The 23,908-nt window shown below is 42.0% G+C and overlaps 1 protein-coding gene across 1 annotated transcript in view; it reads left to right on the forward strand.

Annotated features, from left to right (window-relative positions):
- Positions 1-626: 626 nt before the first annotated feature.
- The window catches only part of NT5E (5'-nucleotidase ecto), a 154,770-nt gene continuing 131,488 nt past the window's right edge, over positions 627-23,908 (forward strand). Inside the window, exon 1 of the mRNA XM_073626892.1 lies at positions 627-1,045. Within this exon, the coding sequence (XP_073482993.1) occupies positions 722-1,045 (324 nt within the window). The 5' untranslated portion in view covers positions 627-721. The remainder of the gene's footprint in view (positions 1,046-23,908) is intronic.

Raw genomic sequence — 23,908 nt, forward strand, 5'->3', positions numbered from 1 at the left:
CTTATCTGCATTAAATTAGCCTCAGAACCTGTGTAATTCATATGTGTCCGGGTTTAAAGGGATGAGGTGGCAACCCTATCCGGCGGGGACGCGCGCTTCCTCTGCCCGGGGGTTCTCTGCTCTTGATTGGATAGATTGATAGCAGCGCAGCCATTGGCTCCTGCTGCTGTCACTCAAATCCAATGACGCGGGCGCCAGGGCCGAGTCATACATTCGACGGCTATGGACGCTGAATGCTGGCCTTGGGACTCCGCCTGCAAGGTAATCCCCCGTGAGAGCGCTTCTCCTAGGGGGTTATCTTATGTGGGGAGCAGCCGTGAGAGGGACCCCAGAAGAGGATGTTCGGGACCACTCTGTGCAAAATGAACTGCACAGTGAAGGTAAGTATGACATGTTTTTTTAAATTTTTTTGTATTTTTAAATAAACAGAGCTTTACAATCACTTTAATTGAACAAGCTGAAGTTAGGATCTGATTGGTTGCCATGCATAGCTGCACCAGATTTTGCACTCTCTAGTAGTAACTCAGCAGCTTTGATTGATCCATAGACCATTCAGCACATGTAAGTGGAAGCACATGTATAGTAGTAGAGAAGTTTGTATGTGCCAATTTAGTTTCTGCCTCCATCAGTTCCACCTCCCGAATCGATCCTCCTCCTGGAGTGCAGAGATCAGAGCACACATCGCACACACAGGCAGGAGAGGGCACTTGTCACACTAGGAATGACTATGCAGCTGCTGTGCCTGTCACTGGTGATCTGTCACCTGTTCACACTGGTACTTACCTATCAGATCACCATCCTGCACACCAATGATGTCCATGCCCGTGTAGAGCAGACCAGCAGGGACTCTGGAAAGTGTGGTGATCCTAAGGACTGCTATGGAGGGGTGGCAAGGAGGCTCACCAAGATTAAGGAGATCCGTGGCAGCAAAGAGAATGTCTTATTACTGGATGGGGGGGACCAGTTCCAGGGGACGATCTGGTTCAATGTGTATGGTGGCAAGGAAGCGGCATACTTCATGAATTACCTGCAGTACGATGCAATGGTAAGTGGAGGAGCAATGATGGCACATCTGCTGTCCGTTTATTATATAGAACAAGGCTTAGGAATGTGATCATAGAAATGACTTCTAATGGGTACAAAGTGTACATGGAGAGAGAGAAAGAGAGGCAACTGCTGTTTGTAAGCTGATATGTGTGTCTGGGCTCATCATTCTTCAGGGCTTATGCTTTGCATGTGTTTCTTGATTGCATCCCATCAGCAGTCTCTGACATTTAAGTGACAAAGTCCATACATATCACAAACTGATTGTACAATATCTGCTTTTATAAGACTGAGCACTCCAATGTTGTCCGATGAGACAAAAAATGGCACAGCTGAGCCATTAGCAACAGATAGTGACAGCGCCGACTGACCCAAGTTGATCAGTCGTTTGCAGAAAAAAAATTCAGGCTAGGTTCACATATATGTGAATTGCATGTGGATTTGCATGACAGGCAAGTGTGAACGGCTCTCGAGGATAGAGTCGGTTCACACATGTCCGGGCAGGGTTGTCAACCTCCCACAGCTTTTTTTTACTGACGAGACATGGAAAATTTACTGGCGGGGCGCATTTTTTACGGGCAACCTGAGAAATTACAGAAGTCCTATTGAAAACTAACACAGTGACTATTTGAACAATATAAACGTGATATGGATACACTGACAATACCTATAACAAAGTAATTTGCTTGATTTACACTTAAAAAGTCAACACAGCATGAAATTATCAGCCCCTAATATTTACTGGCAGTTGTAAAAAAAAAAAAAAAAAAAAAACACAGATTTTTGCAAACTGTAAGTAAATTTACTGGTGATTGGCAACTCTGTGTCCGGGGCAGCCACCATCCAAATTGAAAAGGGGTCCTGTGCGTGTTTTGGGTCCAGTTCAAGTACGTATTCAAGCCAAAACCGGTGAACAGACACGCAGCGGACCTAGGGTTACCACCTTATCCCTTTAAAACTGAACACATATTAATTACACAGGTTCTGTGGCTGATCGGGGAGATAATTAAACTCACTTGGTGCCTTATCTGAATTAAATTAGCCTCAGAACCTTTGTTTTTCATATGTGTTCGGGTTTAAAGGAATGAGGTGGCAACCCTAACCGGACCCCAGGCACGAACCCACAACCACACTTGTGTGAACCCAGCCTTGGAGCCCTTTCACACGGTTAGCAGTAAAGCGCCACTAATTTTAGCTATACCGGTGCTGTGTGGGCAGGTGTGGGGTGCTTTTAACCCCAAAGAAGGGGTTAACAAGGCGCCGCTACTGAAGCGCCTGCAAAGCTACCATGCTACTGGTTTTTATCCCAATGTATGCCATTGGTCATTTTAGCTTGATCGTTTTATAGCACTGTGTATGGCCACAATTGGATTTACCAAAATGATGTAATATAAGGACATATTGAAATCCATTTAATTGCATCTAACCCAGTCATTTTCAACTAAAGTTCTTTCAGAGGTTGCTAGGGGTTCCTTGAGCTGTGGCTAGTTTACTTTTTCATTTTTGATGGTTTCTATTATAGATAGGCTCTGGCGCGTTCGAAACCCCCACATGCCCGATTCCACCGGGAAGCTAGGGTTGCCACCTCATCCCTTTAAACTCAAATGCATATGATTTACATAGGTTCTGAGGATAATTTAATGCCTATAAGATGCCAAGTGAGTTTAATTGCCACCGTAATTGGCCACAGAAACTGGGTAATAAATATGTGTTTGGTTTTAAAGGGATGAGGTGGCAACCCGCCAGAAAGTTGACGCTGCACATCGCTAATCACAAGCAATGAGACATTTCCCGGTCCGCGGCTGCACAGATCAGGAAATGTCTCACTGCCTGTGATTAGCGCTGTGCAGTGTCAGCTTCCTGGCGGGATCAGGCATCTCTAGTGTCTATATAGTTCAAATTGGAAGAGTCAGCTGCATGACACCAATGATCTTTTTAGCTGTTTGTAAAGGTAATGCGTTCTGACCGCTACTGTAAGGGGGAGGGGATTTTTTTTTTTTTTTTCCCCCCATTTAAAATATATTTTAAAGTATAACCAATGGCAAAAGTTGTGTTTTGTGTGTGTGTGTGTGTTTTTTTTTTTTGTTTGTTTTTTTTTTTTTGTTTGTTTGTTTTTTGAGTTTTGGATAGTGGAGATGTATTAGAACATGTGTTTTTTTTTTTTTTTTTTTGTATTGCTTTTTGTGTCCCCATTATAGAGATTCACCCTTTCTATTTGTCCTGTTTAGCATTAACATTGAACCTAAAGAAAATCACACATTTTGGGTTGTCTCCAGTTCTGGTGACAAGAGATTACCTTAATTTGAAAAGATTTTCTCTCACTTCCTGTTTTGGCTAGGAGACACAGTGAAGGTAAATCTCCCCAATGGGACAAAAAAGGCAAAAATGAGCCTTACGTTAGTTATAACCCTCCCTTACTCCATCCAAAATGGGGGGGGGGGGTTGCCTATAGTTCTACTTAAAGGGTTTATCTGGAGTACAAAGGTTGAGAAAGGCTGATGTAAACTCTAATGCCCTTGCAATGCAGAGTTGTTGGGGGATTATGAAATGATTGTATGGTGACTTCAGCCTGCTGTCGGCTGAAAACGGGTCACAGGAATGCAGAACTAACTTAACTCCTGTCTATACTCCCATTAATGTTGGTAAAAACTTCCTTTCTTACTTTTCATCCTGCCATGTTGTAATATTCAGCACTGACCTACTGCAACAGGAATGTAAGCTTTGATATCCCCCAAGGGTTAACTGCTTCCAAAAGTATGCAAACACTGTTGTTTTTCTGTATGATAACACAGAGTTCACCAGTTGATTGATAATGAACCAGACCCTCCCAATAAGAATGAGTATACAATAAGTCTTGTGAAACAAAGAACTATCCTTTTTTTAACCGCAAGAAAATGTAGGACACTGTTAAAAAGTTTGTTTATAATCCCTGTAAAGCCTCGTACACACGATCGGATTGTTGGCCAACAAACTCTCTGACTTTTGTCCGAAGGGCGTAGGCCCAAACTTGTCTTGCATACAAACGGCAAGGAAATGTCGGCCAACAAACACGAACGTACTGATGTACTACGTGGTTTTTCAGTTCTTTAGCGCCACCCTTTACGCTCTTTCTGCTAATTTTGTGTTAGTAGAAGTTTGAGTGTTGATTTGCACTTTTCATTTTCATTTTGTTTCTGAATGGTCGTTCGTCAACCAGACATGTTGCGGAATCGGAGGAGATAACGTGTTATTTATTATTGGCCTTGGAGTTATTGCTTTGACATAATTTTTTTGGTTGAATAATGATTTGATTTGGTATATTTTCCATATATTTTTGGATGCATAGAATGCATTTTTTGGTTAAGTTCTATTGGCAGATATCATGTCTAATTTTATTTGTTTTCTTCTTCCATTTTTTTTTTTTTTTTTTTATGCACAATAAAAAAAAAATGTGTAGAATAATACTTGGCTATGTGTTTTACAACAACTCCCAAGTGACAGTTTGGGAGTAGGCAGTTACATTTAAAAAACATAGTTGTATCTACAGGATAATGGTGTTGTGGTAACTTGCCCAAAAAAAAGCATAATAATCTTGATATCCCTAGAAAAAAAAGTCATTGAAAATTCGTTTGCAATAACTCCATCAGTATCACCAGCAAAGCAGCTTCATTATTATCCCATTAAAGAAGAAGAGAATGTGCGCTGCATTTCGAGATTTCATAGTTTGCCACGTCACAAATGTTAATTCTCCATTATGAACGCTAGTTTACAAGACCGTCCGCTTCTGGCTCATCCTTGCTTCTGAGCATGCATGTTTGTACTTTGGATTTTTATCCGACGGACTTGTGTACACACGCTCGGAAAATCTGACAACAATTGTCCGATGGAGCATACACACGGTCGGATTTTTCGCCAACAGCCTGTCATCACACATTTCCCGTCGTAAAATCTGATCGTGTGTACGAGGCTTAAGTATGCATTGATTATCCGGATGTATGGGTTTTTTTTTGTTTTTTGTTTTTTTTTTTCTGAAGAAATATGAAGTTACTCTTTAGGGCCAGCTCACACCATAGAAACGCAGTCCGGATACGCTCCAGATGCTTTTTTGCATGCACGTTTTTGATGAGTTCCAGTGCATTCCCGTGAGTTTTTTATGCTTTTTACAGCGTTCTAGTGCAGGAAAAATGCAGCATGTTCTACTTTTTTTTTTTTTTTCTGGAACTGAAATGCACTGGAACTGCAAGCACTGGTGTGAACTATGCCATTGAAAACCATATAACCTACTTTCTATGCATTTTTGATGCAGAAAAAAACGCACTGGACTGCATGTGGTGTGAACTGGCCCTTAAAGAGGACCTTCAGGGTTGTTTTTTTTTTTTTTTTTCAACTTTCCATCTATTCAATCTTCTGCCCTTGTTATAACTTTGGATAGTAAAACATGAATTGCCTTATACAGCCCACTTCCTGTTTCTTGTCTGGTAAAAAGCCTAGGCTTATGACATCATGCATCTATCTATCGAGAGAGTTTGCCAGGGAGGGAGGATGAGTCGTAAGAGGGCCAACGAGAGCTGCAGAGCTGGAGGTGTGCCTCTGTGTAAATCCAGGAAGTGAACCGGCAGCCGCTGTCCACAGTTAAAATGGATGCAGCCAGACTCAGTGGAGGGAGATCTCTGCAGCATATTTGGCAAGTACAGAATCATACACACACACACATATATATATATATTGTATTATATAGGAAATTATAGATTAATTCCTCGATTAATCGTTCATTTTTTTTGATCGGTAGGCTGCCTGCCCTGGGGCCGCTTTGGGCCAAGCTGTGGCTGTCTGTCTTCCTCTTCCTCCTCCCTGAAAACTTTGGCCATGCTGTGAGTCCCGCCCTCCTCCTAGATCAGCTCGTGTGATAGACAGAACACTGCGTCTATCACACGAGCTGATCGAGGAGGGCGGGACTTTTCACACTCAGCTCCCAGACACGCAGACTGTGTAATCCAGGCACTGACTACAGTGAGGCTGCCATTATGGGCACAGTGAGGCTGAGTTTATAACATGTGACGTCCTAGCCATGCCCCGCTATGTCCAGCTTCGGCCGTTGCCATAACAACGGTGCTAAATCAGCTAAAAGTAGTTGGATCTATATGTGCGTTTATAATCGAAATTAATCAATTTTTTTTTTTTTTTTTAATCGACTAATCAAACACTAACATTTTATTCAGTAACAGCCCAATATAATATAATATATATATATATATATATATATATATATATATATATATATATATATATATATATATATATATATATATATATATATATTATATTCAAAGGCAGTTGGAGGGAAGCTTCAGAATGGCAAAGATGTTTTTATTACAAATTATCTGAGCAGACTGCAGTTCCTCTTTAACCGCTTGCTGACCAGCCACTGCAGTTATACTGCGGCAGGTTGGCTCAGCTGAATCGTCATAGGTGTACGGGCTCATACATGGCTTTCTGTGTGCGCTGATTGGCCAGCACGGGAGCAAATCACTGGTCCGGTGGACTCGATGGCCGCCCCGTGATCGTTCCCCGCACAGACAAAACGGAGATCTGCCAAAGTAAACTAGGCAGATCGCTGTTCTGTCAGGGGATGACAGAGATCCTGTCTTTCTGCTATGCAGGAAGACAGATCTGTGTGTTGTCCCAGACAGCCCATCCCCCATACAGTTAGTAAACACACCCAGGGACACACAGTTAACCCCCTGATTGCCCCTGATATTAACCCCTTCCCTGCCAGTGCCATTAGTACAATGTCCTTACATATTTTTAGCACTGATCACTGTAATAATGTCACTGGTTCCCAAAAAAGTGTCAAAAATGTAAGTTAGGTGTCCGATGTGTCCGCCGCAATGTCTCACTCCCGCTAAAAATCGCAGATCACCGCCATTACTAGTTTAAAAAAATAATAATAATAAAAATGCCAATAAATCTATCCCCTATTTTGTAAATGATATAACTTTTATGTAAACCAATCAATATATGCTTATTGGATTTTTTTTTTTCCAGAAATATGTAGCAGAATACATATAGGCCTAATAAAGAAATTTGAATTATTTATATACATATATATTTTTTTTTTTCTTTTGTTGGTCTTTTTGTATATAGAGCAAAAAATAAAAACCACAGAGGTGATCAAATACCACCAAAAGAAAAAGCTCCTATTTTTGGGAGAAAAAAAGGACATCAAATTTATTTGGGTACGGTGTTGCACAGTCATGCAATTGTCAGCTAAAGTAATGCAGTGCCGTATCGCAAAAAATGGCCTGGTCCTTAAGGGAGAAAATCCTTCCTGCTGAAGTGGTTAAGCTGCCTACCCCAAAAATGAAGCATGTTCTATTTCCTATTATCCTGCTCTTCTTCTGGTCTGTGTCGGTTGTCAGCTCTCTCTAGAGTGGGTCCAAATTTTCTAACGGAGTACCGTGAGTTTTTTTGTCTGTTCTTCCACTTTTCTTTGCCATTGGCACATTATTGGGATGTGCAGCTATTCTAACCAACAGTGGGATGCAGAAAGGGCAGCCTTTTTCACATTTTACCCCAGAGGAACCCTTGAAATGTTCAGGTGTCAGACCTTTGCAAAAACCAATTCATTGGTGGTCAGTGGAAAAAATGCCCCTTGCATTGGTGGCTAATGGGAAGATGTGCCCCCTTGCAGGGGTGGTCAGAATGCCATCCCTACAGACAAATTAAAAAGATCACTGTTTTTATGTACAGTAGCTTGCTTTGCTAGGTGGTGTTGACCCCAAAACTATGTATGTCCCATCGAATAGGTCAAGCAGCCACAGCTCAAGGAACCCCTAGCAACATCTGTAGGGCAGTCTCTGGAGTGGAATGAGCGAAAGCCAGACTGTTAGGGGTAAAGAAGGTGGTTGTCAGGTAGGAGCTCAGATAGTTGTAGAAAAGGCGTTCTAAAAATGTTGTGGTAAATGGAAGCAAGGAGATGAGTCCTAAGTTGTTCAGGTTGGTAGGGTCCAGGGAGGGTTTTTAAGTAGGTGCCAGTAGAGAGGGGGAGATTGAAGATGTGAGGGAGCATAGAATAGAGCAAGAGGGTGACAGTAATAGTTGTGAGGGAACAGGGTCCAGCAGACAGGTGGTAAGGAGGGCTTATTAGAGAAGTTTGGTTTAGTGCAATGTATGTTAAAGTATTACTAAAGGCAAAACTTTCTTTAGTTTTGGATAGTGGGTAGGGATTTGAACACTTATTAAGTTTTTTTTAATGCTTTGCTGTCTGTGACCCCATTAGGGAGATTTACCTTTTTTTTTTTTTTTTTTTTTTTTTTTTTTTTGTTTTTTTTGTTTTTCCTGTTTAGCATTATCGGTGAAAATAAAAGAAAAACCCAGATTTTGGGTTGTTACCAGAAAAGTAATAGAGGGGAAATCTTCTAATAGGGCCACTAGTTCTGGGGGGTGGGCCCCTATTGGATTTACTAATATTGCAGGGATTACCTGTTTGGCTTTGGGACAGGAAGTGAAGGTAAATCTCCACAATGGGACATATGGGGAGACGGTCTAGCAGGGGTTATAACTCTCCCTTATTCTGTACAAAATGGGGGGTTGTCTATAGTGCTATTCAAGTGGGATAGATATACAGTATCTTACAAAAGTGAGTACACCCCTCACGTTTTGCACAGCATTTCTCAAAAATTCACTGATTAAGTCCTCCCAGAAGATCCTGCTCTTTTTTTCTCCTACAGTATCTCAGAAAAGTGAGTACACCCCTCACATTTATGTAAATATTTTATTCTATCTTTTCATGTGACAACACCAAAGAAATTACACTTTGCTACAATGTAAAGTAGTGAGTGTACAGCTTGTATAACAGTACATTTGCTGTCCCCTCAAAATAATTCAACACACAGCCATTAATGTCTAAAGCGCTGGCAAAAAAAGTGAGTACACCCCTACGTGAAAATGTCCAAATTGGGCCCAAAGTGTCAATATTTTGTGTGGCCACCATTATTTTCCAGCACTTCCTTAACCCTCTTGGGCATGGAGTTCACCAGAGCTTCACAGGTTGCCACTGGAGTCCTCTTCCACTCCTCCATGATGACATCACGGAGCTGGTGGATGTTGGCGGATACTCCATAGGGTTTAGGTCTGGAGACATGCTTGGCCAGTCCATCACCTTTTACCCTCAGCTTTTTAGCAAGATAGTGGTTATCTTGGAGGCGTGTTTAGGGTCGTTATGTTGGAATACTGCCCTGCGGTCCAGTCTCCGAAGGGAGGGGATCATGCTCTGCTTCAGTATGTACAGTACATTTTGGCATTTATTGTTCCCTCAATGAACTGTAGCTCCCCAGTGCAGGCAGCACTCATGCAGCCCCAGAATTGACACTCCCACCACCATGCTTGCCTGTAGGCAAGACACACTTGTCTTTTGTACTCCTCACCTGGTTGCCGCCACATACCCTAGACACCATCTGAACCAAATAAGTTTATCCCTTCTAGGGACGACAGCCGTGCAGACCAATTTGATGCAGTATGTGGTCTGAGCACTGAAAGGCTCACACACACACACACACACACACCTTCAATCTCTGCAGCAATGCTGGCAGCACTTATATGTCTATCCCCCCAAGGACAATCTCTGGATATGACGCTAAGCACGTGCACTCAACTTCTTTGGTCAACCATGGCAAGGCCTGTTTTGAGTGGAACCTGTCCTGTTAAACCGCTGTACGGTCTTGGTCACCATGCTGCAGGTCAGTTTCAGGGTCTTGGCAATCTTCTAGCCTAGGCCTCTTTTATGTAGAGCAACAATTATTTTTTTTTTCAGATCCTCAGAGAGTTCTTTGCCATGAGATGCCATGTTGAATTTCCAGTGAGCAGTATGAGAGAGTGAGAGCGATAACCCCAAATTGAACACACCTGCTCCCCATTCACACCTGAGTCGCATGACATCGGGGAGGGAAAATGGCTAATTGGCCCCAATTTGGACAATTTCACTTAGGGGTGTACTCACTTTTGCCAGTGGATAAGACATTATTGGCTGTGTTGAGTTACTTTGATGGGACGGCATATTTACACTGTTATACAAGCTGTACACTCACTACTTTACATTGTAGCAAAGTGTCATTTCTTCAGTGTTGTCACATGAAAAGATATATAATAAAATATTTACAAAAATATGAGGGGGGTGTACTCACTTTCGTGAGGTACTGTATATGCAGTGGCTATGCCCCCACGAATTGCATCAGTCTTATATATTTTTTTTTTTTTAAGTGATTGGCAATCTCCTGTGCAGTGAGTGAGTTACTGAGTGATGGTGGACAAAGTAGAAAAGTAAAGGTAGAGAAGAGCCGATGAGAACTGGATGACAGAGTATTATATAGGTTTGTTTGGCAGCATGGAGGGAGGAGTTGTATTTTAGAATGGCAGATTTATATAGGGTTAAGGCTAGCAAGTGCCTCCAGTGCACAGTTATGTCTCTCTGAGATTTCTGGTGTTTTCAGTCTGCCAAACCTGTAATGATCACAGCCTGATTCTGTGTGTAGTGAGAGGAAAAAGTGTGTCCAGTAAGGATGTCAGCAAACTCTTGTAGACAGAAGTGGCTAGGTCAGGGCAAGACAGGGGTGAGATTTTATCAAGAGGTAGGTAGCAGAAGAGGGAAGGTTTCTACTTGGTAATAGTTTGTTGCAAAGAGGGTCAGGTGGTTGAAGATGGGGACACTGAAAGTGATGAGGTTGTGAACAGCGAGAGAGAGAGAAAAGGGTTTGTTGGTGAAGATGCAGGGACTGCAAAGATGGGGAAAATACAAGGTCAAGGGTGTTACCATCAGAGTGAGTGGAGGACTGTATCCATTGTGTTATGTCAAAAGATGAGGTGAAAGTGATTGTAAAGTCTCTCGTGTGTGTTTTTGTTATATTTTAAAAAAAGTAAATAAATAAACTGTTATACTTACTTACGTCCTCTGTGCAGTTGGATTTGTACAGAGCAGCCTGGATCCTCCTCTTCTCGAGTCACTCTTTGTTGCTCCTGGCCCCTCCCTCCTGACGAGTGCCCCCATAGCCCAACAGCTTACTATGGAGGCAGCTGAGCTGCAGCTCCATGTCCATTAAAACACGCAGCTGCTGTTCGGCCCCTCTCTCCCTCTCTCTTACTTGGATACATATTATAGCAAAAAGTAACCAATGGTAGGTGTTTTTTTTTTTTTTCCCTCTAATTGTGGGTAAAGGACATCAATTTTGTTTGGGTACAACATCGCGCGACCGCACAACTGTCAGTTAAAGTAATGCTGTGCCGTATTGCAAAAAATGGCCTGGTCATTAAGGGGGTAAATCCTTCCGGGGCTGAAGTGGTTAAGATTAACTGGCATTTAGGAGCCAGTTAGCGCGGGGTCTGTCTGCCCTGCTCCCCCTTTCCCCAAACTGCTTAATGGCATTCATATACCTGAGGAATGCTTATCTGCACATTCCCAGCGTGGAGAGCTGTCAAGTTTCTCGAGCTGGCAGTAGAACCAGGGAAGGCACGTTCCTTCAGTTTCAGGCCCTCCTCTTTGTCCTATCCTTTTCCTCCAGCAATTTTACCAAGGTCAAGGCATTGTGACTCAGGGGCATTTCAATAATCACCTATCTGGACAAGCTGCTCCCATTTGTCTTCAAACCAAGGTTGGGTTTCTTATACTCATTGACCCAGGAGGCTGTGGTATTCGATCCAGAAGGATCTGGTGTGGAACCTCCCTGGATTCTGCCAATCCAGGAGGACCTTCTTTTCAAGGTCCATTCTGCTGTCTCCAGGTAGAGCGGTGGAAGGCAAGGACTTCTCTGGTTGGTGGCTCTAAGTAGTAGGAAAGGGGAAACCCGCTCCATCTACTGGAAGATGTGGAGACGTTTCAACAGCTGGTGCACAGAGGGCTCTTTCAATCAAGTTTCACAGAGACTTATTTTGCCAACTTTTTGTTTGAATCCTGTGGGTGAACAGGAATGTAGATTTCATAAGTTGGATGTTAAAAGGTTGTAGCACCTTTTTGTCAAACACTACAGGTTGGACCTGTTGCTTCTTTTTCAGGAGTCTTTCAGGATAGCACCGGTACCCACCCGAAAAATGTGTTTTGCAAAAAGAAGTCCCTGGCAGGGGAGCAGTAAGGGGGATTAATGTTTTGTGTGACGTGTTCTTGTGTCTCCCTAGCTGGCCGGAGGTACTTTCGGAAGACTGAGGGTCCAGTGGGGCAGCAGGGGCTTAAATCTTGAAGCTAGGGCAGAGTTTCCTGTGAAGGGAGGAGCCTCTCAAAGGTGGCTGTCCTGAAAGACACCTGGAAAAGATGTAACCGGTAGGTAACTCTGATTTTTGGTAGTACAAATATTGTTTGAATGACATTTTGAACAGCTGCAGTTAAGTACCCCAGGAGACTGATGTCCTCTTTGCAGGAATCCTTTAAATCTAAAAATGATGCCTGACGCTTGCTAACACAGAAAAGATAACAGATGTCACGGTATAGTGCCATGTGGCAATGCGATAGTTTTGAGTACACTATAAATTGTGGAGTTGAGTAAAAAAGGCTGTTTGATCAGTCATTTTAGACAGAGATTACATATACTGCCCCTGCTTTCTTGTAAGCTGCCAGTGCAGAAAACTATGCTGAATCCTTTTTCTTCGTTGTGTTGTTTTTGTTTTTTTGTTTGTTTTTTTTAATCGGTGAAAAGCTTTGTTGTAGGTGCAGTTTTATTCCCTTGCCTGCCTCCCTTTACCGCATGATTTTTGGATACACCTATAGGTATCGGGAATTCTCTGCTCTCCGTGCATTCAGCTTCTACATTTCATCTCCTGACCGCTTTCATAAACCTTCAAGTTCTTTAGCTTTTACACCCTCTGTACTATCTATCTACTACTGTTACCAGCATAGGGATTAAACATAGTTAATGTTGGTTGAGAGGATTTAGTTCTGCTTTAACACTGCAGTTCTTAACAGCTGAGAGCTGCTCAGGGACAATGATTAGATATTCGATATATTAAGAAGTGTTTTAATCAAGGTTTCAACATGAAACTCACCCATTTTTCAACCAAGATTCAAATGGCCACACTCCCTCTATTTATCACAGTGGTTTTCTCCTGCTTGTGGAGCAAGTAACTGGTCATCCCATCCCTGATGACTTTTTTTCAAGGAACCTCTAACCAGTCCACCCTTATGAGTAAGAAAAAAAATTAAATAAACACTGCACAAAACTCCTTTCTTCTTCCTTTTTAGTTGGAAGAAAAAAAAAAAAAGTACCTTTCCAGATTTTCTTTACAATCTGCTCCAGTGATGACAGGTCAAAGTTTGGGGAACTGAAACTAAAACATGTTTTAACTTTACCTAGCAATTTATTCTGACTTGCTACAGCTGAATATTTAAACAATTCACATTAAACAGAGGGGTTAGTTGCACAAATTAGCAAATATATGTGAAAGTCATATGGGCAGGCTGGTTCTACACAATTCAATCTATCGATAGACTTGTGTACAACCAGCCTGTAGGTGCTGATCAGTGTATTCTGATGGTAGGAAAGTTTCCCCGTTGCTCTTTTAATTTTTTTTATTCCACCTCCATTCTCAACCTTCACCAACTGGCTGAACTATTAAAAAAAATGTCTCCTGTATGGCCAGCCTTAAATGCATTAGCAGATTTATATGGACTTGACTAACAAATTTTTTTTATTAAATTTTTTTCCCCCCTCTTGGGATAAAGGTTTTTACATAGATAAAAGCTGATCACTGTAAGCAATGTTGCAGTAAAAGTGTAGCTGCGCTGATCCTAAAATGCTCATATACAGTGGGGACGGAAAGTATATAGACCCCCTTACATTTTTCACTCTGCTATATTGCAACCATTTGCTAAAATCATCATTTAAGTTCATTTTTTTTTCCCTCATTAATGTACACACAGCACCCCATATTGACAGAAAAACACAGAATTGTTGACATTTTTGCAGATTTATTAAAAAAGAAAAACTGAAATATCACATGGTCCCAAGTATTCAGACCCTTTGCTCTGTATTTAGTAGAAGCACCCTTTTGATCTAATACAGCCATGAGTCTTTTTGGGAAAGATGCAACAAGTTTTTCACACCTGGATTTGGGGATCCTCTGCCATTCCTCCTTGCAGATCCTTTCCAGTTCTGTCAGGTTGGATGGTAAATGTTGGTGGACAGCCATTTTTAGGTCTCTCCAGAGATGCTCAAGTGGGTTTAAGTCAGGGCTCTGGCTGGGCCATTCAAGTGTGCTTAGGGTCATTGTCTTGTTGGAAGGTAAACCTTTGGCCCAGTCTGAGGTCCTGAGCACTCTGGAGAAGGTTTTCGTCCCGGATATCCCTGTACTTGGCCGCATTCATCTTTCCCTCGATTGCAACCAGTTGTCCTGTCCCTGCAGCTGAAGAACACCCCCACAGCATGATGCTGCCACCACCATGCTTCACTGTTGGGACTGTATTGGACAGGTGATGAGCAGTGCCTGGTTTTCTCCAAGGCCAAAAAGTTCTATCTTTGTCTCATCAGACCAGAGAATCTTATTTCTCACCATCTTGGAGTCCTTCAGGTGTTTTTTTAGCAAACTCCATGCGGGCTTTCATGTGTTTTGCACTGAGGAGAGGCTTCCGTCAGGCCACTCTGCCATAAGGCCCCGACTGATGGAGGGCTGCAATGATGGTTGACTTTCTCCCATCTCCCGACTGCATCTCTGGAGCTCAGCCACAGTGATCTTTGGGTTCTTATTTACCTCTCTCACCAAGGCTCTTCTCCCCCGATAGCTCAGTTCGGCCAGACGGCCAGCTGTAGGAAGGGTTCTGGTCATCCCAAATGTCTTCCATTTAAGGATTATAGAAGCCACTGTGCTCTTAGGAACCATAAGTGCAGCAGAATTTTTTTTTTTTTTTTTTTTTAAACCTTGGCCAGATCTGTGCCTTGCCACAGATCTGTCTCTGAGCTCCTCGGGCAGTTCCTTTTGACCTCATGATTCTCATTTGCTCTGACATGCACTGTGAGCTGTAAGATCTTGTATAGACAGGTGTGTGGCTTTCCTAATCAATTCCAATCAGTATAATCAAACACAGCTGGACTCAAATGAAGGTGTAGAATCATCTCAAGGATGATCAGAAGAAATGGACAGCACCTGAGTTAAATATGAGTGTCACAGCAAAGGGTCTGAATACTTAGGACCATGTGAAATTTCAGTTTTTTCTTTTTTAATAAATCTGCAAAAATGTCAACAATATTATAATGAAAAATAGAACGTGTTTTTAACAATAGTCCCAATAATCCTCTTCACAAGCTGATTATTCAAATCCCACGTGCACAAATTCACATCCGTGGTTTAAAAAACTTTTCACCAATTTGTGAAACACCACCACCTTCTGAAATGGACACTCACCAGAAACCAGAAAATATTCTGCCTTTTGGTTTACACAGGTTTAACCACTCCACTCTTATGGGTTTATCTGGGATTTTCCAAATAGGTTGCCAATAGTTACTCCTTACATCTCCACATTAGTCTTGATATCTCATAAAAAGCAGATATCCATCATTGCTCAACATGGCTCTTTACCATGTGACCGACTTTGTCCAGTCATTGCCGGTCACAAATGTCAACAAATGGCTGTATTTCCGTTTACTGGGTTCTCCTCCTCAGTGTGGAGGATGAGACCTGAAAAAAATGCTGCAGCAGTACAGTGATGTCCCCGATTGCCCCCCAAATAAAGTGCCTGTCACCAGCCCATGCCTCATAGACTATATGTTGGGGTATTTGCTTTTCAAAATGGGGTCATTTTGTGGGTGTCTCCATTGTCCTAGTGTTCCAGGACCTTCAAAAGTGTGCTAGGTTGTCGGGAAACTAAAAGTGTAATTTATGCTCCTAGAACGCCTGATGGTGCTCCCTGCATGTTGGGCCTCTCTATGTGGCTAAGCTGTGTAAAAGTCTCACACATATGGTATGGCCATACTCCGGTGGAGTAGCAGAATGTATTTTGAGGTATAATTTTTGCTATGTGTTAGGAAAATCTTATAAATTGACAACTATGTGTGTAAAAAAAAAAAAAAAAAAAAAAAAAAAAACAGTTTAATTTTCTTAAACTGTTGGAAAAAAATGAACCGTTCAAAAGACTCATTTTGCCTCAGAGAATATACCTTGGTGTTTGCTTTCCAAAATGGGGTCATTTTGTGGGTAATTCCACTGTCCTGGTTCCAGGGCCTTCAAAGGTGTAATGGGTCATCAGGAAATTATATGTGTAATTTATGGTGCTCCTTGCATGTTGGGCCTCTGTATGTGGCCAGGCTGTGTACAAGTCTCACACACGTGGTATCGCCATACTCAGGATGAGTAGCAGAATGTATTTTGGGGTGTGATTTTTTTTTTTGCTATGTACATGCTATGTGTTAGAAATATCTTTTATTAGCGGACAACTTTGTGTAAGAAAGTTTTTAATTTTCTTTCCATATTTTCCAAAAACTTGTGGGAAAAAATGACATGTTCAAAAGACTCATAATGCCTCATAGATTATTCATTGGGGTGTTTGCTTTCCAAAATGGGGTCATTATGTGGGTAATTCCACTGTCCTGGTGCTCCAGGACCTTCAAAAGTGTGATGGGTAGGAATGAAATTTAGATGTATAATTTGTGCTCCCTGCATGTTGAGCCACCCTGTGTGGTCAGGCTATGAAAAACTCTCAGTGGTATCGCCATACTCAGGAGTAGCAGAATGTATTTTGGGGTATAATTGGAAGTTTGCCTATGCTGTGTGTGAGAAATAACTTATGACAAATTTGTGTAAAAAGAATTGTGGGAAAAAATTACAATTTCAAACTACTCACCATGCCTCTTACTAAATACCTTGGACTGTCTACTTTCCAAAAAGGGGTCATTTGGGGGGTATTTGTACTGTCCTGACCTTTTCAGTGCCTCAAGAAATGAGATGGGCCGTCAGTACATCAGATGTGATCAATTTTCAGTGATATGCACCATAGCTTGTAGACTCTATTACTTTCACATAGACCAAATAATATACACTAGTGTGTGTGTTTGTGGTTTGTGGGTTTTTTTTTTTTTTTATATTTAAGCTGAAATCCCCCCTCGGTTTATACTCGAGTGAGCCGTACAGCAGCCGTACCTTTTGATTACTAAAACAGCGGTGTCCCCCGCTGTATTATGCAGTCTGTTCGACTGTCCATTGTAACAAAGCCCCGCCTCCTCCTCGTCCGTGATAGAGGAGCACTGATACAATGCTGGGAAACTGTATCAGTGTTCTGTCTATCACAGACAAGGAGGAGGCAGGGCTTTGTTACAATGGACGGCCGAACAGACTGTATAACACAGCGGGAGACACCGGCTGTTTTAGTAATCAAAGGTGAGGCTGCAAATGGGCATTGTTTACCTAGTAGCTGCTGCATTTTCCCACCCTAGGCTTATACTCGAGTCAATATGTTTTTCCAGTTTTTTTGTGGTAAAATTGGGTGCCTCGGCTTATATTCAGGTCGGCCTATACTCAAGTATATATGGTCATTCAAAGTGTGAGAGCACTGAAAGCTGAAAATTGGTCTGGGCAGGAAGGGGGTATAAGTGCCCTGTATTGAAGTAGTTAAAAGTTACATTTACTGGCCAGATAAGATCACCAGGTGGAAAAAAGTATTTAAAAAAAAAAAAAAAAAAAACTAATGCAGCTATCACATCTAAGTTACTGGTTTAAAAAAAAAAAAACATTAAACTCCAAATTTTTGATATAATATTGGTTAAGTTGGGAATTTTTAGAACCTGAGCTGAGAAACCATTTTAAAACCCATCTTTTCCCCTCACTTCAGCTTGTAGAATGACATTGCTTCCTTTGCACGAACCGTATGGATTGACAGTGTTGTCACCCTACTATACCCTAAAATTCTGATGCATCATAGGCCAGCCTCTGGACTGCCCACCAAACACTTCAAAGTCAGCAGATCCTAGGCTCCATTGTTTATCCATTGTCGAGCATTGTCACTAGTGCTTTGGTTGTGTCCCAACCTGGGACCTGAACATTCTCTTTACAAGACAATTCTAACGCCTTCCTTTTTTATTTATTTTTTATTTTTTTAAATTGAACAGGAACATTCAATTTTTGGTCATTTTTTATTTAAATATTCCAATGTGCATAAAATTATCATTAAAAGCCTAGGCAGTATTTTTTATTTTTGAAATGCAGACCACAGTAATTTTATTATAAAGAAACGCTTTGTTGGCTGAAAATCAATTTTAGTTACTTTATCAAAAACTGAAACAAAAATATTTGGCTGGTGTTGCACTTATTCCCCTATTAACTTACACAAGAGGATTGCTCAGTAATTTCTAGAACTCATTAAATAAAATAAAAAGGCAGTTGTCCCAGTTTAGCTTTTACTTGGAGATCTGTCTTGAAGAGAACTCAAGGTGAAATACCGACTTGGGATCCAATTTCCAAGATGCAGCTTTTTACCAAAGATTGGCTACCTCCTCTCTCTAGACAGCTAATTAGTGCCTCTGCTCACATAAAGAGCACCAACAAGGCAAGTAGGAATAGTAATGAGGAAAACAGCAAGTAGAACTGTAGAGCCTGGAGAGACAAACCTAAAGTCAGTTTTTTTACTTTAGGTCCACACTATGTATGTTTTATTATATAACTATATGATACCCAGTATCTTATACTATGTAAATCTGTCCAAAAATGTTCATTTAGACCTATACTTTTTGTACGTATTGCAGCTTGATTTAAAATAATTGCAGTGTTACAAAGTTACCCTATTATCTTTTTCACTTACATTCGATTTTTGGGGGAAATTGAGGGAGAAGTGTGGGAAATGGGTGTCCCCGGAAGAGCAAGGCTCTGGTAAAGGTTCAAACTATTCTCCAGTCTGTTAAATTAAAGTTGCTGTCTGCACCACTTGATGACCCTTGACAATGATACCAAAAACTAATAATCTATATTTTGGGTATTTGGGAGTTCCACTTTAAATTATACCGGTAACAAACCTGGGCAACGGAAGTTAACATTATAGAAACATGTAAAATCAGAGGATAGAGGTTAATAAATCCGGAGGTATATAGATAGCAAAATGATATGCAATACCTCCCAAAAGCTTCACTGGTGGTGGTCAGTAAGGCTATGCATCGCATGAATCGCTTTTGAAAAGTAAGGTCACAAGAAAACTAAATCAAAATGAATAGGATCTTTACTTGGCATGCATTTTCAGGCAATAAAATGTATGTGTTTTTAATGCAGGAAAAAGTATGACTGGTCCCCAAGCAACCAGTGTTAATTTAGTCAACTAAAACATTTTAGTCGACTAAATGAATACTATCTTAGTCGACTAAAATACGACTAAAACTAAAACAATTGAGATGATTAAAATACGACTAAGACTATAAAAGCCATTTTAGTCAAAAGACTAAAATGAGATTAAAAATAAAATGCCATTTTAGTCAAAAGACTAAAACTAAATTGCAATTACTGAAATGTACTGGAGATTTTAGTCGACTAAAACAATTGCAGAAGACTAAAATGGGACTAAAACTAAAATGCCATTTTAGTCCTAAGACTAAAACTAACACTGCAAGCAACCTATATGCAATTGAAAAATCTCTGACCTACAGGCACATATTCATTTCAGGGCATGCTGGGTGACCTTTCTTTCTAGCCTGTGATTCACTATGCGGGGTATCGAATGGAAAAAAAACAGCAGGCCAGCCAACACTGTCTTAGGAAATTTAATGAAGGTCTAGGGAACAGCTGTTGTTTTACGAAGTACACTTGTGAGATTATTGCACAGCCATGCAGAAATCATTCCTCTTGTGTGACAAGTTGACGCTGTATAGTTACCTTTTAATCGGCTGAAGCTTGTCGAACATCTGCAGACAGACCACTGCTTCCAGACAGAGCAAGGGTCATTCTCTACAGCATGCTGGGAAGGAGTAAGCTTTTCTATTCAAGTCATAAGCTTCCCATAGAACAGCGGTCCCCAACCTTTTCGACACCAGGGACCAGTATAGTTGGAGACCATTTTTCCAGAGCCCGGGGGGTAGTATTCAGTCAGCCCACAGCTGTGCCACAGTGTCCTCAGTTCCCCTTCACATCACAGCGCAGTTACATTACAGTGCAGTCCCCTTTAAATTAATGTAACAGGAACTGCACTGCAGAGGGGCACTGTAATGACAATGACCTGGCCAGGCAGGAGATGTAGGAGAGGATACACAGGTTAAGTGGTACAGCTGCACAGCAGGAGGTGAGTGGCGCAGTCTTAGATAGTCCTGTCCGGACCACAGTCTCCGCTCACCTCCTGCCATGTGACCCAGTCATCAAAAGGCCACGGACGTGTCGGGGATCCCTGCTATAGATGACAAATTGTTAGACTTTGCACAACCTTTATTTTGATGCATCTGAAATGTATATAGCCTTTATTTATCAAAAAAAACAAAACAAAAACCTGTTGCTGTACCTGCTTGTGTAACTGCAGTGTGAGCTGGAGTTTAGCTTTAATTTGTCAATTTGTAAGATGTACAAGCAGGTTTAGATACACTAATGCCTCGTACACACGAGCGGACTTTCCAGCAGACTTGGTCCGACGGTCTTTCCGCCTGACTTTCCGGCGGACTACCTGAACGGACGGACTTGCCTACACACGACCGGACTTTCCGATGGACTTTCGCCGGAGTTACGGCGGACTTTCAGAATGAACGGACTTGCCCACACACGGCCAAGTCCGTTCATTTTGAATGCGACTCGGGTACAACGGAACTAGAAAAGGATTGACACCTTGCGAGCCCCGTCGCGGGGCATACCAGGCCCTTAAGTCTGGTATGGATTATAAAGGGAACCCCCTACGCCGAAAAAACGTTGTGGGGTCCCTCCTAAAATACATACCAGACCCCGATCCGAGCACGCAGCCCAGCCGGTCAGGAAAGGAAGTGGGGAGGAGTGAGTGCCCCCCCTCCTGAACCGTACCAGGCCGCATGCCCTCAACATGGGGGGTCGGTGCTTTGGGGGAGGGGGGTGCCCTGCAGCCCCCCCACCCCAAAGCACCTTGTCCCCATGTTGATGAGGTCAAGGGCCTCTTCCCGACAACCCTGGCCATTGGTTGTCGGGGTCTGCGGGCGGGGGGCTTATCGGAATCCGGGAGCCCCCTATAATAAGAGGGCCCACTACCCATTCACCTAGGGAAAAAGTGTCAATAATAAAACACACTACACAGGTTTTTAAAATAATTTATTAGACAGCTCCGGGGGGGGGGGTCTTCCTTCGGCTTCGGGGGTCTTCTTCCAGCTTCGGGGGTCCCTCCGGTTCCTCTTTTCCCGGCGTCCGGTTGGTTCTTCTCCGCTCTCTCTGGCCTCTTCTCCCGGTGTTCCAGTTCTTCTGCTGGCTCCTCCGCTGTCTTCATGCCGCTCTTTTTTTGCCAGCGAAGGCCCGGACTTCTGGCTTCTTCCCTCTTCTCTTCTCCAGATGTTGACACGACGGTCTCTCCGGCTGGACTGCTCTCTGAGCGCTCTGCTCTGACTTATATAGGCGGAGACCCCGCCCCCTTATGCCGTCACAGTCCCTGGGCATGCTGGGACTGTGACGTTTTAGGGGGCGTGGTCACTGGGTGATGCCGGACCAAGTATGCCGGAAAGTCCGCTCGTGTGTACGCGGCATAACAATCCCCTCCCCGCAGATTACCAATGGTCCTGTCCAAAGGTGCCCCTGTGCTTCCTCCAAAGTGGGGGCACTCTAATACAGGAGGTGTGTTACTGGCCAGATCATCAGGTGAAAAATGAGGGGAAAGAAACTTAAAGTAGAACTAGAGTCAGAACTTATTTTTTTTTCATTTTAGAGCAAGTGAGTTGGTAACCCCTGTCAGATTTGTATTTATTTTAATTTTTTTCCGCCATCTGTGTCCCATTGCGGAGATTTTACTTCACTTCCTGTCTCATAGCCAAACAGGAAGTGAGGAAATCCCTGCAAATTAGGGGAATTCCTTGGGGGCCCCCCAGGTCACTAGAACTAGTGTCCCTATTGGAAGATTTCCCTTCTATTACTTTCCTCAGGACAACAACATTTGGGATTTTCATTTACTTTCACTTTTTAATCATAATGGTAAACAGGACAAATTGAGAGGGGTAATCTCCCTAATGGAGACACAGACAGCAATAAAAACTGGCAAAAACGTAGATTAAGTACTACGTGCTAAAATTGATAAAATCCAAAAATAGACAAATGTCCTAAAACGATAAATGTATGATGGACGGAGAGTGAAGACCAGTGCTGGATTCCCTCTAACACTGTGCAAATGAGGGCAATATATGCAGTGACTTTTCCTCTTTTGTGCAATAACACCTCAGTGTAGGGTGGGCCCCTTACCTTACAGCTGTAAGGTAACAGCGAATGCAGATAACAGTGAAGATCCTGGATGGTAAGATGAATCACGTTATGGGCTTTTTATAGATGGCATGTAATGGAAATCATCTAGGGGGCCTCTTGATCCCGATGGGTGGTTCTCAATACAGTACTATATGCAAACTTCTTTTGTCCCGGTAGACGCTCGATGGCATACCTCCCAGATTGGTCCGTATATGATATGGAGCAAAAAGGGATTCCAAATAGTGTAGTATCTAAAACTAGATACTTTATTATAGAAACAGCTGTGGTACTCACATCACAAAGGTAAGAGCTATTCACTACGAACGGCGAGCTCGCACGCAGACGTCCCTTCCAGTGCCTGTCTGTCCCAATCCGTAGCGCCACGCCCAAGTGACTTCATCAGGGATCCAGCAGTGGTCTTCCATCACCTTACATCATACATTTATCGTTTTAGGATGTTTGTCTATTTTTGGATTTTATCACGTTTACATTGTCACTTATAGCACTTAGTATTTTCTTTATCTACGTCTTTTGCAATTTTTTTATTTGATATATTTTTGGACTTAATCACCTTTTTATATTGTCACTTCACGCAGCACTTTACCTATGTTTTTGCAATTCCCTATTGCTATACTGTTATTATATTGTACCTGATTATCACTCACAGCGCAGCACCATTCACTTTATACATTTTTTTTTTTTTTTTTGTGGTTATGGATTTACCATTTTGGTGTTTGCAGCAGCCAGTGGCTTATTTTTCTTTCTCTGGTAACGCAGGAATATCTTTACTTTTTATTAAAAACTGGCAAAAATCCCTCTCCCCTCTATCTAAAGCAAAAAAAAAAGTTTTGCCTTTTTAGTTATACTTTAAAAAAAAAAAATGAATGCAGCCACCGCATCTAAGGATTGGAAAAGCTGCAATGTATTTTTGGGTTTAACACCGCTTAAAGTATTTAAAGTATTTATGTATTACAAGCAGTAAAATTTAAAGCCAGCCATCCCCATGCTCCCTAACTGCATGTACTGTTCGATAATTAATTTTCTAGCAGCTTTTAAAAACTCCTACTTTTATGTTTGCATTAGAGGGCTGGCAGGCTGAAAATATTTGCTCTCATAGAAAATAGCTGAGATTTTGTGCCTCTGTAAATTTTGATGACAAATTTCTCCACAATGCCTAAACTTTGAATGGGGGCTTTAAAGTGCTTATATTGTGAGTTCAGAATATGTAAATGCCTAAAGAGGAGCTCCAGTCTAGAAGTGGTAAAAAAAAAAAATGAAGTCCGTAGCTACAAATACTGTAGCTGCTGACTAATATAGTGATACCTCGGTTCGTGAACAGAAGAGTTCACAAAAATGTGCTTCTGTATGCGAACTCGGCTTCGGTACACAACCTGCGGCCATCTTCACTGCACTGACACGTGGTCGCAATTTCCTGTAGGTGAGATTGCGGTCACGGAGAGACACTGAAAGTGTACTGTGATGACACTTACAGTATTGAGAAGCTTTTTGGTGTGCTTTTAAGCACATACTGTACAGTACTGTGCACACTTGC

This window comes from Aquarana catesbeiana, linkage group LG04 (assembly GCF_042186555.1).
Source record: "Aquarana catesbeiana isolate 2022-GZ linkage group LG04, ASM4218655v1, whole genome shotgun sequence".
NCBI lineage: Eukaryota > Metazoa > Chordata > Amphibia > Anura > Ranidae > Aquarana > Aquarana catesbeiana.